The sequence below is a fragment of the Epinephelus moara genome, chromosome 15 (genome assembly GCF_006386435.1).
Source record: "Epinephelus moara isolate mb chromosome 15, YSFRI_EMoa_1.0, whole genome shotgun sequence".
Lineage (NCBI taxonomy): Eukaryota > Metazoa > Chordata > Actinopteri > Perciformes > Serranidae > Epinephelus > Epinephelus moara.
This window is the reverse complement of record NC_065520.1, coordinates 2,878,736-2,890,484: the sequence shown is the minus strand read 5'-3', so window position 1 is coordinate 2,890,484 and position 11,749 is coordinate 2,878,736. Positions and strand designations below refer to the sequence as shown.

Sequence of the window (11,749 nt, the reverse complement as noted above, 5' to 3'; positions counted from 1 at the left end):
TTTTCCTCCACAGTTCAGCTGGTATCTCCGATGTTCCGGCCGCCAAGCCGGCCGGCCTCAGCGCAATCAGCTGATCTCTGGAGTAAACAATGCGGCCATGAAGTTGTTGCGCAATGGTGCCGGGTCCGAATGAAATAAGTAATTCCAGGGTGAGGAAAACGAGTACAACTCTCCTCAATCAGCTGTTTTGAGAGGGCGCAGTTTCAAAATGACAATCTCAAAAAGCCAGCACAAATACCAAACTTAATAAAGCAAAAAAGTAAAAAAACCAAGAAAACAAGCAGGAGCGACTGCAACAGGCTGCACGCGCGGGCGCATGCGCACTAGGTGTCTAGACGACTTGCCCACACAATGTACAAACAAATCCGAAATTCTCCTTTTACGAGAATAAGTCAGATTATTGGTGGAGGTAATAGTACACCAGTGATGACATATTTATGAATGCAGACATCAATTTTTGCCAATAAACAACTGAAAATGTTACACAATGTCCCTTTAATTAATTGTCCTCATTTTTCTCTTTCCAGGACACTAATTTTTTAGAAAATCTGAAACGGCATGTTGAATTTTAAAGGGATCAGATCTTTTGAAGTGAGGTTGTATGAGGTGCTTTTCCATAGTCAGTATAATACCTACAGTAGATAGCGATCAGAGCACTCAGAGTTTGGAGAAGCAGGCAGGAGTACCTGAAGCTGAGCAATGCACTGATGTGGTCAGGGGCAGCAGCAAAATGTATTAAGCCAAGTGAACAAATCAATATCAGCTTAGGTGTATGCTGTGATTAGAATATTTTCACCACTTTACTTTGCAGTCAGACAGACTTTTCCAATGGGGAACTGAAGCTGTTATATTGATCTCTTCAACCCCAGACTCCATTAACAAAAATTGCAATTTTAGCTTGCTGCACACAGGAGCTGCAGGTCTTCCACTGCCTCAATCAATAAGTTTGTCTGTGTTAGTGTGTGACTTTTAGTGAATCTGTTTGTCACACAATGACAACTGATCGAAGCAGCAATAGAAGATGGTTTTGAAGAGATCAATATAACAGCTTCAGTTCCCCCATTAAAAATCACCCTCTGACAACAAGGTGAAAATATTCTACATATAGCATACATTTAAACTGATATTGATTTTTTTAAATGGCAAAACAATTTTTTGCTGCTGCCCAAACTGGGGGTATGTCCACTGACACCTACTGTGGGTAATACACTGACTATGGATAGGTACCTTATACCAGAGTCCTGCACCGGGCTTGGTACCTGATGGGTAACCCACAAAAAGCTGTGTAACAGGTAAAAAATAAATAAAAATACATACATATATAAAAAATGTAAAATATACATTGCAAAAATGTACTACATGCAGGTGTTTTTTATTTTTCAAAATAAAACAAAGTAAAAAGATGTGCAGTATATGTGTAATATTTTGACATCTAAATCACCATTATCAAGCCACAGTTCCTTTTATTTTGAAAGTCAGTGACACAAGTTGAAACTTTGGCCCTGTTGTTACATTTGTCACCGACGTATGGGACTCCACTGATGAAACTTTGCAGCCTGAGGATGAGGTGGCAACCTACATCGAGTTCAAGACACTCAAGGAGGATCCTTTTGAGGATTTATGGTGGTGGAAGAAGCATGCTAAAATGTTTCCTAACCTGGCAGTGATTTAATGTTTTCACCATCTCAGCATCGAGCACAGCCAGTGAAAGACACTGTTCCTCCACTGGATTTGTAGTTAAAAAACAGAGAACCCAGGTTAATGCAAGTGACTGTAGCCTCTGTGTGTTTATTCACGGGTGTGGGCGGGTGCGGCTTTGACTTAGACATAATGATAGGTAACAGGTCAGTTCTGGGACTGAACTTTACAGGCGGGTGCAGGTTTTCAAAAACAAACCTGTGCAGGACTCCGCCTTATACATCCCTACTTAAATTTTTTTTTAAGTATTCCTTTAAGAACTGGCAGATTTTTTTCTTGTTTAATAACAAAACAGGTTTGAATGGTAACACATTTGATATTAAAGGACAAACGTGACCTTTTTTTTTTCTTTTTGCAGTTCAAGCAGCATACTGTGTTTTCATTTGTGAAAACATCAACTCAGAAAGAAAAGAAGGAACCCCGCACACTGACCATCACTTTTTTTTATAAAGCTATAAATGAGAGGATCAAGCTCAAACTGCCTCTTACCTTCGAGGTCTGGGCCTCTTCCACCAGTTTAACTATTTGAGACAGAGTTGTGTCTGCACCGACATGAGTGGCCTCCACCAGGAGGGCACCGTGAGCGTTGATAGAGCCGGCGATCACCAAACTGCCCACCTTCTTACTGACAGGCATCGGCTCACCTGATGGAAGCAGAAAGGCAGACCACAAAAGATGTTACCAAAGAAACTTCACCAATTATACAAATGGTTAATTTAGAAAGTCCTTCTGCAAACAGAATGAACAAAGCTCTTGAAATATTTTTTCTGTGATTGTTTTATCAAAACTTAATTTTAAGGCTGTAAAATTGGGTTTTATGTCCTTAATGGTTTGGAGGTAAATGGTGCCAGCTAATGCATCCATTAAAACACTACCAAATGGTAAGTATAACTATTCTAAATTGAAATCAAGCAGGATTGTTGCAAACTTACAAACGTAAAAACAGCCAAAAACAAACTTGACTGATCTCTGAATTTAACTGCTTTGTTTCAGTCAGAGCTCACATTTATGGGCACATTTGTGAATCTGCTGCAGTGTTTGCTGCTTGTGTTGAACAACAGCCACCAGGAAGCTGATGTTAACACTTTTCTCAAAGGCTAATAGTTTGCAGAAATGCCTTGCTTTTACGATAATTAACTTGTTAGCTTCTCTACAAGAAACTCTTGAATTAATTCCCAAAAACTACAGTGCATCAAAGATGTGGCTGAATTTTGATTTCAAATGTGTGGGGGGTGGGTACAGTTAGTACAGCTACAGAGCCTCAAAAGGGATTTAGTTTTCCAGATACTCCTACCCAAGGTAGAACAGAACACAATATATTTTAGAGCAAAACACATCACACTAGACTTTTCTCTTACAGTTTACATCCATGTCTGTGAAAACATGGATGCTTCCCCCCAGCAGCACAGAGAATCTATACAATCAGCACAGTTTCAAGGTGGACACCCAAGATTAGTGTTACACAATTCAGTATCTGACCAAATGTCTCCCCCTCTGTTCCTGAGATATGATATTGAATACTGGCCAGAAAAGTGTTTTATGCAGAACATTATGATATCACAGTGAAGCTGACCTTTGATCTTTTGGATGTAAAATGTTATCACTTCATTATTTTATCCTATGAGACATTTGTGTGAAGTTTTGTCATAATTGGTGTATGAATTCTTGAGTTTTGGCCAAAAACATATTTTGTGAGGTCACAATGACCTTGACCTTTGACCACAAAAATTCAAATCAGTTTATTCTTCAGTCCAAGTGGATGTGTGTGTCTCAGTTAGAGAAATTCCCTTAGAGCAGGATTTACCCTTCTGCGTCGAATCAACGGCGTACCTACAGCGTAGGCTCTGCGTCGACATAGAGGCTACGCTGTAACCTACACCGTAGCCTACGCCGTAGTCTACGCCATAGCCTGATGCCTGACGTGCACCTCCCAGAAATGTAACTACACGTTGTGATGACAAATGAAGCTTCTATTTACTTTTATTTTACAGATAGAAACAATAAATTGTGAAGACAGTAAAGCCTCCACAGAATTAGCATTTTAAGTCTTGTGTGTGATTTATCCTGGCTTCATATGAGAAGAGGAAATCTCTGCTAGTTGCTAGGCTAATTTAAACAATGGCAAATTTCATAGGCTTGTGCTAATAACATTAGCATTTTATATCTGTTTGGAAAATGTGTTTAGTATAAGACAATTGTTTTGTCAGTGAACCTTGTGACTTGTAATGGAGCCAAATTTTGTAACGTTACCTTTTTTAAATGTTGCTGTTGTCCCTGGCTTCATATGAGTTTAGGAAAAGTCTGCTAGCTGCTGCACTAATTCATACAATGTAAAATTCCATAGGTTGGTGCTAAAAACATTAGCATGTTTAATGTGTGTTTAATGTGTGCTTTGAATCAACTAAACTTTACAGCAGTTCACAGAAACCCAGCCACCGACTACTGTTTTGAAAGTGTAACTGCACAGTGACACAGACACACCACTGCACAAGTATAAATGCTCACAGCGACGTAGGCCATAAATGTACTGTTTATGTCTCTTTTATACTTTTATACTATAAACTAAAAATGTAACTCCATTAAACCCCATGGAGCTTCAGATTTTAAAATATATCTCCTCTAATAATATTTAAACCAGACACTTTAAGACCCACCAAGATCCACTATAATACTGTCAACCACTTTTAAAGACCAGTAAAATAGAAATAAAAAATTAATGAAAAATACAAAACTAATAAATCTGGGTCCAATAGTGTGGGGGACATGTCCCCTGTGCCCCTCCCATAAATTATGTCCCTGCTTCAAACAGCCAGCAATCTGGAAGCATTAATTCATGTCGTCCATAACCAGCTGTCAGCGGGATATACATTCACCACACTTCCTCCTACCTGTGATCAAGGACTCGTCTGCCATGGAGCTTCCCTCAATCACTTTCCCATCAACGGGGAACTTTCCTCCTGGAACAACTTTCACGATGTCGCCTCGCTGCACTAGCTCCACCACCACCTGCTCCTCACTGAAGTACACAAATGTACATACAGTTACAAATCCAGCATATTAATCTGTAAACTGCTCAGAGTATCGTGTGCGTCTCACCTGATGATGGAGTGGTCAGGTCCTGAAGTGACCACAGTGGCATCAGTGGCTTGAAGTGACATCAATTTGGCCAAAGCCTCTGAGGTCTTACTCTAAAAATGCAGAAACAACAAACAAATTTTAAAAAAAGGTCCGGGCTCATGTTTATGGATTATTTAAAGGTGCAGTGTGTCGTATTTAGATCTTTAATAATAGATTACAAACATGTAACATAAGTTTAATCACTGGAAACAAAGAACAGTGTCATCTATATTTAGTGACCCACTTTATAACAAACAACATGAAGAGGGAGCCGTCCTTCTCAAGCCTGTGTAAGATGGCAGAGAAAGGGCTTGTGGGAAATGTGGTTCAATAATACCACTGGCAAGACATAGAAGATCAACAGCTATGTTGTCCATGATCTCATTTGTTTCTGGTGATTAGTCCAAGGTGTTATAATAAATGAATGAAGTTTCAAAATGAAACACATTGCACCTTTAATTTAGCAGCACACTCCAATGTAGCAGTCTTATCACTAACAAATTTATGAATTTGAAAAAGAGAACTTTTAAAGTTTCAAGCAGCAACAAAATGACACTTGTACAAAAAAAAGAGACAATTTCAGCCCAGTATCCAGAAGAAAATGTTGGTGTTGTATGCTTCTGCAAACCACGAATACATTTGTATGTTTCATGTTTTGTTTTTACAGCGGCAATTTAGGCTCCAAACTTGGGTATTTTGTAACGACCTGTCTTTTTAGGCTGAAAACATGAAGATTTTGTAGCAATTTGTCTGTGTTTTCCTGGTGGCATTTTAGGCTCCAAATCTGGGAGTTTCATAGCGACCTGTCTATGATTTTTCCAGTGGATTTTTAGGCTCCAAACATGAGTGTTTTGTGGTGACTTTTCTGTGTTTTTCCAGCTGCATTTTTAGGCTCCAAACATGGGGGTTCAGTAGCAGTCTGTGTTTTTTCAGCAGCTTTTTAGGTTTGAAACGGGTGTTTTGCAGCAACCCGTTTGTGTTTTGTCGGTGGCATTTTGTGCTTCAAACATAGGTGTGTTGTAGTGACCTGTCTGTGTTTTTCCAGTGGCTTTTTAGGCTCCAAACATGGGTGTTTTGTTTAGCAACTCTTCTGTGTTTTTTGGGCATCTTTATAGGCTCCGAACAGGTGATTTGCTGATTTTGCCCCCAAAACGGGGTATTCTAAGTCAAAACATGATCTTTTCCAACTTTTACTTAAACCTAACCATATGATTCCATATGTATCCACTATACAATAACGTGTAACATATCCGTGGTTTGCAGAAATGTATAATGTCAGCTTTGTTTTTGGCAATTGGGGTGAGAACTCCAAAACAAGTCTCATGTTTTTTTTACTTTTGCAACATGCTCCAGCCATCGACCCAGCGCAATGAACACAAACAGCATAGGTGGAGTGTCAAAAAAGGTGACGGGGCTCTGGCTGGCTCGCTCCGCTATGGCTACAATGAGGACCACGCAGGAGTAGATGTAGGCAATAGAGGTGGCCAATACAATCAGCACGTCCATGTTGGCTGTGCGGTGTTTTAATGAGCGGTATGCCTGGATGTAGAAGTATCGGCCTCCAAAGATCTAAGGGAAAGAAAAACAGATAATGTTTGAATTAAAACCACAATCTCAGGACAAAATCTCTCTGATGAATGTCCCTGCTGCTAAAGGCCAAGCAAAGAAAGAATGGGTGGTATTTTCATTCATAAGAGTCCTTGCCAGGTTATGAACCCCAGGTTGGTGAGGCAGTCTGCTGCCAAGAGCTCTAAGGCATGTGTTGAAAATATAAATTTACTAAGTTGTAGGATCACAAGACACAAGACCCTTCAGAGGTAAGAAAAAAGAAAGCTCTAAATGAACTCTCTGCATTTATCCTACACTTGCATTCCCATGTACAGCTCACCTAAATATTAAGAAGATACTATGAAGGTCCCAGTACCAGATAATATTGTGCACCCTTACCTGCACAGGTGTACAGAGCAGGAAGAAGGCCAAGTTGAGGAGGGAGAGGCCAGGCAGTATGTTCTGCTCCTCAGGCATGGAGCCTCCGTGTTCCTGGTGCTGACTGTCCATCACCATCATGTAAATCATGAGACCCATGACAGGCAGGCCGAAAACAAGGCTGAGCAGAAAGGAGTTCTTCCACCTGCAAAGAAGTTATTTCATTCTCAATAATTAATATTTATTTATTTAAAACATATTAGTTATCTTATATTTAGTGATATATATATATATATATACATGTTTTTTAAAAACATATTACTTATATTTGGTGAGATATATATATTTATATAGCTCCAACAAAGTCAAGTGTAGCCCCAGAGGCCTAATGGATAAGACACTGGCCTCCTAAGCCAGGGATTGTGGGTTCAAGTCCCATCTGGGGTGAGTTTCAGTTTAGTAGCCCAAGAGAAAGTGTGCTGGGCCAATAACTCAGATTAACATGGCTAAACCAGGCTGTTCGTATAAAAGAAGCACCTGAAAAACCTCAAAAAAAGGAAAACAATGGATGTGTAATAATAGGCTCATTAGGGACGAACTGCGCCTCGCCTGGAAAGTAGACGAGACCAGGCGGCTGCAGCAGGAGGCAGTGACAAAAAGCTGCGGCCAAGTCGGACAGTTTCCCGACAGTTTCCAGCAGCCTTCAGTCTGTACAGGAAGTCACAGAAACACTCACATCCTGTCTGGAATGATGTCAATTTATAAAAATATTGTCAGACTTATATATGTATAAATTTGTTCTCAGTCTTTAATTGTTTTAATTATGATAGATTGATTTATTAAAATGCTTTACAGGTGCTCTGTAATTTATGTTAATGGTTCACCCTCTATTTTACATGAATTCTCATGTAAATCAGCATTACATTAGTTTGCTGCTGCGGAGCAGACCTGACGCCTCAACTACACAGGCTAAATAAATTGTGTTTGACTATAGGTTCATATTTTCAGAGGAAAAAAATACAAGACAACAGCTTTCATTACAGATCAGTCAGATATAATCAGGGCTTCACATCTGTACAGATGTTATTATAAGAATCCTCACATCCCACTGACCACAAGTCTCTGTGTTGTTAAACAGGCTTGGTTAATAATTAAAACAGTCTAAGTTAATATACAGTAGACTCTGTAGAGCTTATGATGAATATATTTAGTCTCTGATGACTAAACTTCACCATCAGTCACACAACATGTTTTCTGTTCACAGAATAAACCTTCAAATCAGACAAATAAAATTTAAATCTCTGAAATTCACCAAAAATTGAAAGTTCATCTAAAACGTCATCTTGTTGAGTCGACATCTAAACCAATCAGCTGTTAGATCAGGTGAGAGCCAGGCGGTGCAGTCGGTGGAAAGCAAGCAACTGCAGCGCCTGGCTCTAAAAACTGCGGCCGCCTTGCTCTCGCAATTTTATCATCCTCCACTTTTGTAATACCTCAGAGCAAGTCGGGATGAAGTTGGACACAAAACTAAGCGGCATGCATTGTGCGCCGATCGCCGGTGATCAAATCTGCGCAGGCCTGGCTCATCTTGAACGAGCCTAATGCTAACAGCCCTGTGTGCATATGCAAGCATCCTAAAAGCAACAGCACAAAGAGCTTCCACTTGCAGTGACTGTACATAATCACTTTATTCACATTATTTGCTGTATCTGTTTCTATTGCACTTAGTCGCATTAACCCTTTATTGATACTCCAACTTTTCCACCTTCTCCAAGGGTTAAAAATTTTGTAATATTTTAAGATTTTGTTTTTAATTTTTGGTGTTTCCTCTTAGGTTTTCTTTAAGCACATGGTGATATTGCGCATAAAAAGAGGTGGATTGAAACACAGTTAGTGTCACTGCTGCTGTTGAATTTTACAACAAAATACAGAAATGAATTTAAGTTATTAATTTATTTATTCATATATGTCCTATTTGATTATCAAGATTTTTATTTATTCACTTATTCTTTTATGTATGCATGTATGTATCTGTATATTTATTTCAGAATTTATTTTCTTTATTTACATATTCATTTATTCCTGTATTTATTTATACATTCATTTATATTTTTAAAGTATATTACATGTATTTATTTGTGCATTTATTTATTTCATCATATTTCTTTTTATATATTGATTTGTTTATTCCTGTATTTATTCAAACATTTATTTTTTTATCCCTGTATTTATTTCTACAGTTATTCACTTATTCCTGTATTTATTCATATATTTATTGATTAATTCATCTATTCCTGTATTTACTTATCCATTTATTTATTTATGCACTTATGTATTTATTTATTTCTCTATTTGTTTTTACTTTTATTCATTGATACTTAAGTCATGTTTTGTCCTCCACAGATCAGAAAGGTCTAGCAAAGTAACACTACACCACCAAGACAACATGATAATAGTGATTTCTATGATACGATGAGGACACTTTCATGTTTGTACAGCCCCATATGTAATGGATAAGGCACTGGCCTCCTAAGCCAGGGATTATGGGTTTGAATCCCATCTGGGGTGATACACAATCATTTAGTGCATCAAATCTAAAGTAATAGTAGTACAGTAATGGTAGTTACAGGTTGTTGCTGCCATGTGCTGGGCAGTTTTTTTTAATCTAATCTGCCCTTATCATCAAAGGTAAGTGTGTTTGTGTTATGATGAAAATTAATAGGTATTTGTGATGCATGAAGGCCAGTGTTTTTAAAAATGAAACAACAAGAGTGCACTCATTCTGATTACAACAATTTTAAACCAGATACTTGCTGTCGAATTTCTTCCATGTGATCGAGGTTGTTTTTGAAGCGTTCCTTCACCAGACTGGCCTCGAAACCAAGGCTCTGGAACGAGAAATAGAAACTAAGATGCAGTGTAATGTCAGCAGGAGAGGTGGTTTAAAATACAGTCTGAAGTATAGGAGATTATAACCTGAATGATCTTGATAATATCTCGAGGTCCGAGCACTTCTGTGTCAAACTGGATTTGGGCTTTTTTGGTTGCCAGGGCGACAGAGGCCCCTTGGATCCCTTTGGTTGAGGTGAGCTTGGACTCAATGTTGTGGACACATGATGCGCATGTCATGCCTGTTATCTACCAGGGAGAAATGGTGGAAAGACATGACTTTTTTGTGGTGTTTTGGGACGAAAATGTGTATCATCTATTGTAAATCTATTATATTCCTCTCAGTTGACTCACAGTGAGGTCCAGTTTCCCATGTGTTACCGCATTTTCCTCTATCAGCTTGGCACCAAATCCTAAGTCTTCTATCAGCTGAGTTACAGCAGCAGCATTTATGACCTCTGAATCATATTTCACCTCTGCCTTCCCAGCCATCAGTGACACCAACACGGTGATGATTCCTATAAGTCACAGTAAAATACTGTCATTACATTTCTAAACTAAAACAAATATTATACAACAACACCTGAGCTTGATTCACCCTTGTGTTTGAGCAGGTTCCTCTCAATGTTGGCCACACAGGAGGCACAGGTCATTCCCATTACGCAAATGAAGCATTTCTGTACTTTAATCTCGCTGGCCGAGGTTGCCTGTGATCCAGTGCCATTGCTGACTCCCGACTTATTGGGAAATTGCAAGTCAGAAAGGTCAGAAAGTCCAAAGTTAACAGGCCTGGACTTAACATGACCCTGGAGGGTCTTTGATGCAGGTTCTGTAGAGGAGGAGGAACAAAGTCAGTGGCAGTATGATACTTAGATGTACAGCTTAGTGCATCAGTATCCTTAAATATAATAACAAACTGCAGGATATATGCTGCAGTTGCTAACCTGTTTCAGTGGTGAAAAGTAACAATAACACAAGTACTGTACTTAAAGGAATACTTTACCCACCAAAATGATTATTTGTATATAAATTACTCACCCTGTGCTATGCTGAAATCATGAAGAAAATATTGTTTTTCTGGCATGCCTCAACGGTGAATGAGAAATCCAAAATTGACAAAATTCTTGATGAATTGTCAGGGCAAAATTATATTAAAACATCTGTTTACAAACTCTCACACAACTCCAATACAATCCACATCTCATTTATCTAGGTGTACGCTCACTACTCAAAACATTCTCACTCCCAACTTATCAAACACTGACGCTTGGTAAGTGGCCCTACACGTCCAACTATGACACTCTAGGTACCCCTCCAGTAGGGCTGCCCTCTAATAGTGGACCAAATGTTAGTCAACCAACCAGAAAGTTCATTAGTTGGCAAGATTTCATTGGTCGCTTAGTCGCAGAAAAGAGAAAAAAAAATCGTGAAACTCTATTAGGAGCTGCACCTTGTCAAAATAAATCAAAACCTATATGACTGGACCATGTGGGAATTTAATTTGAAAGTAGTCAGACAGGAGTCACATTACAAACCAGTCACAGCCGACAGATATCTTTCCCTTCCTCTGTAAATATTCAGTCTGATAAACACGAAAAAAGTTGATCATGTTAGTGCAGGACTAGGCTACATGGTAGTGCAAGGCTACAGCTTTACATCTGCCCCACAGACGATGGGCCTACACACTTATAAACAGCGCCTGGAAGAAGATCAGCTCTGCACTCAGGATTTCAGGTAAATAGGCTTTACGATGCTTGTTAAGGTTGCTTAGCAGCCTCAGATGCAACCTGCCGCCGCGCTCTTGAAAGTTGGCACAGAAGAGGCACAAGAGTAGTGCCCAGCGCCCGACCTCACATTTTCCAGGCGGTTAAAAACATGGCATGTGTATGGCCCCTGATTTACAGGGCTGGTACCTGCGGTTATTACACACGCTAGTTGATAACATGTCGGGCAGGAAATCCAAAGTGTGGGATCATTTTGAGAAGGTGAAGGATGAACCCAAGGTGATATGTAAACTCTCATTTGTCGACTACAAACATGACGTATCATCTGAAACATGGAAGTAGCTACATGCCCATTAGCCCACAGCGTCATTAACAGGCGGCTCGCTCAGTGTGTG

General features: G+C 39.3%; 1 protein-coding gene across 2 annotated transcripts in view; it reads right to left on the bottom strand.

The window, feature by feature from the left end:
• The window catches only part of atp7b (ATPase copper transporting beta), a 50,498-nt gene that overhangs the window by 16,140 nt on the left and 22,609 nt on the right, over positions 1-11,749 (bottom strand). For both annotated transcript variants that reach the window (XM_050063301.1, XM_050063302.1), the window contains exons 3-11: positions 10,229-10,459; positions 9,985-10,148; positions 9,718-9,879; positions 9,556-9,629; positions 6,763-6,946; positions 6,151-6,384; positions 4,795-4,886; positions 4,587-4,714; positions 2,188-2,342 (exon numbers count right to left, since the gene is read on the bottom strand). In XM_050063301.1, coding sequence (XP_049919258.1) covers positions 2,188-2,342; positions 4,587-4,714; positions 4,795-4,886; positions 6,151-6,384; positions 6,763-6,946; positions 9,556-9,629; positions 9,718-9,879; positions 9,985-10,148; positions 10,229-10,459 — 1,424 coding nt within the window. The remainder of the gene's footprint in view (positions 1-2,187; positions 2,343-4,586; positions 4,715-4,794; positions 4,887-6,150; positions 6,385-6,762; positions 6,947-9,555; positions 9,630-9,717; positions 9,880-9,984; positions 10,149-10,228; positions 10,460-11,749) is intronic.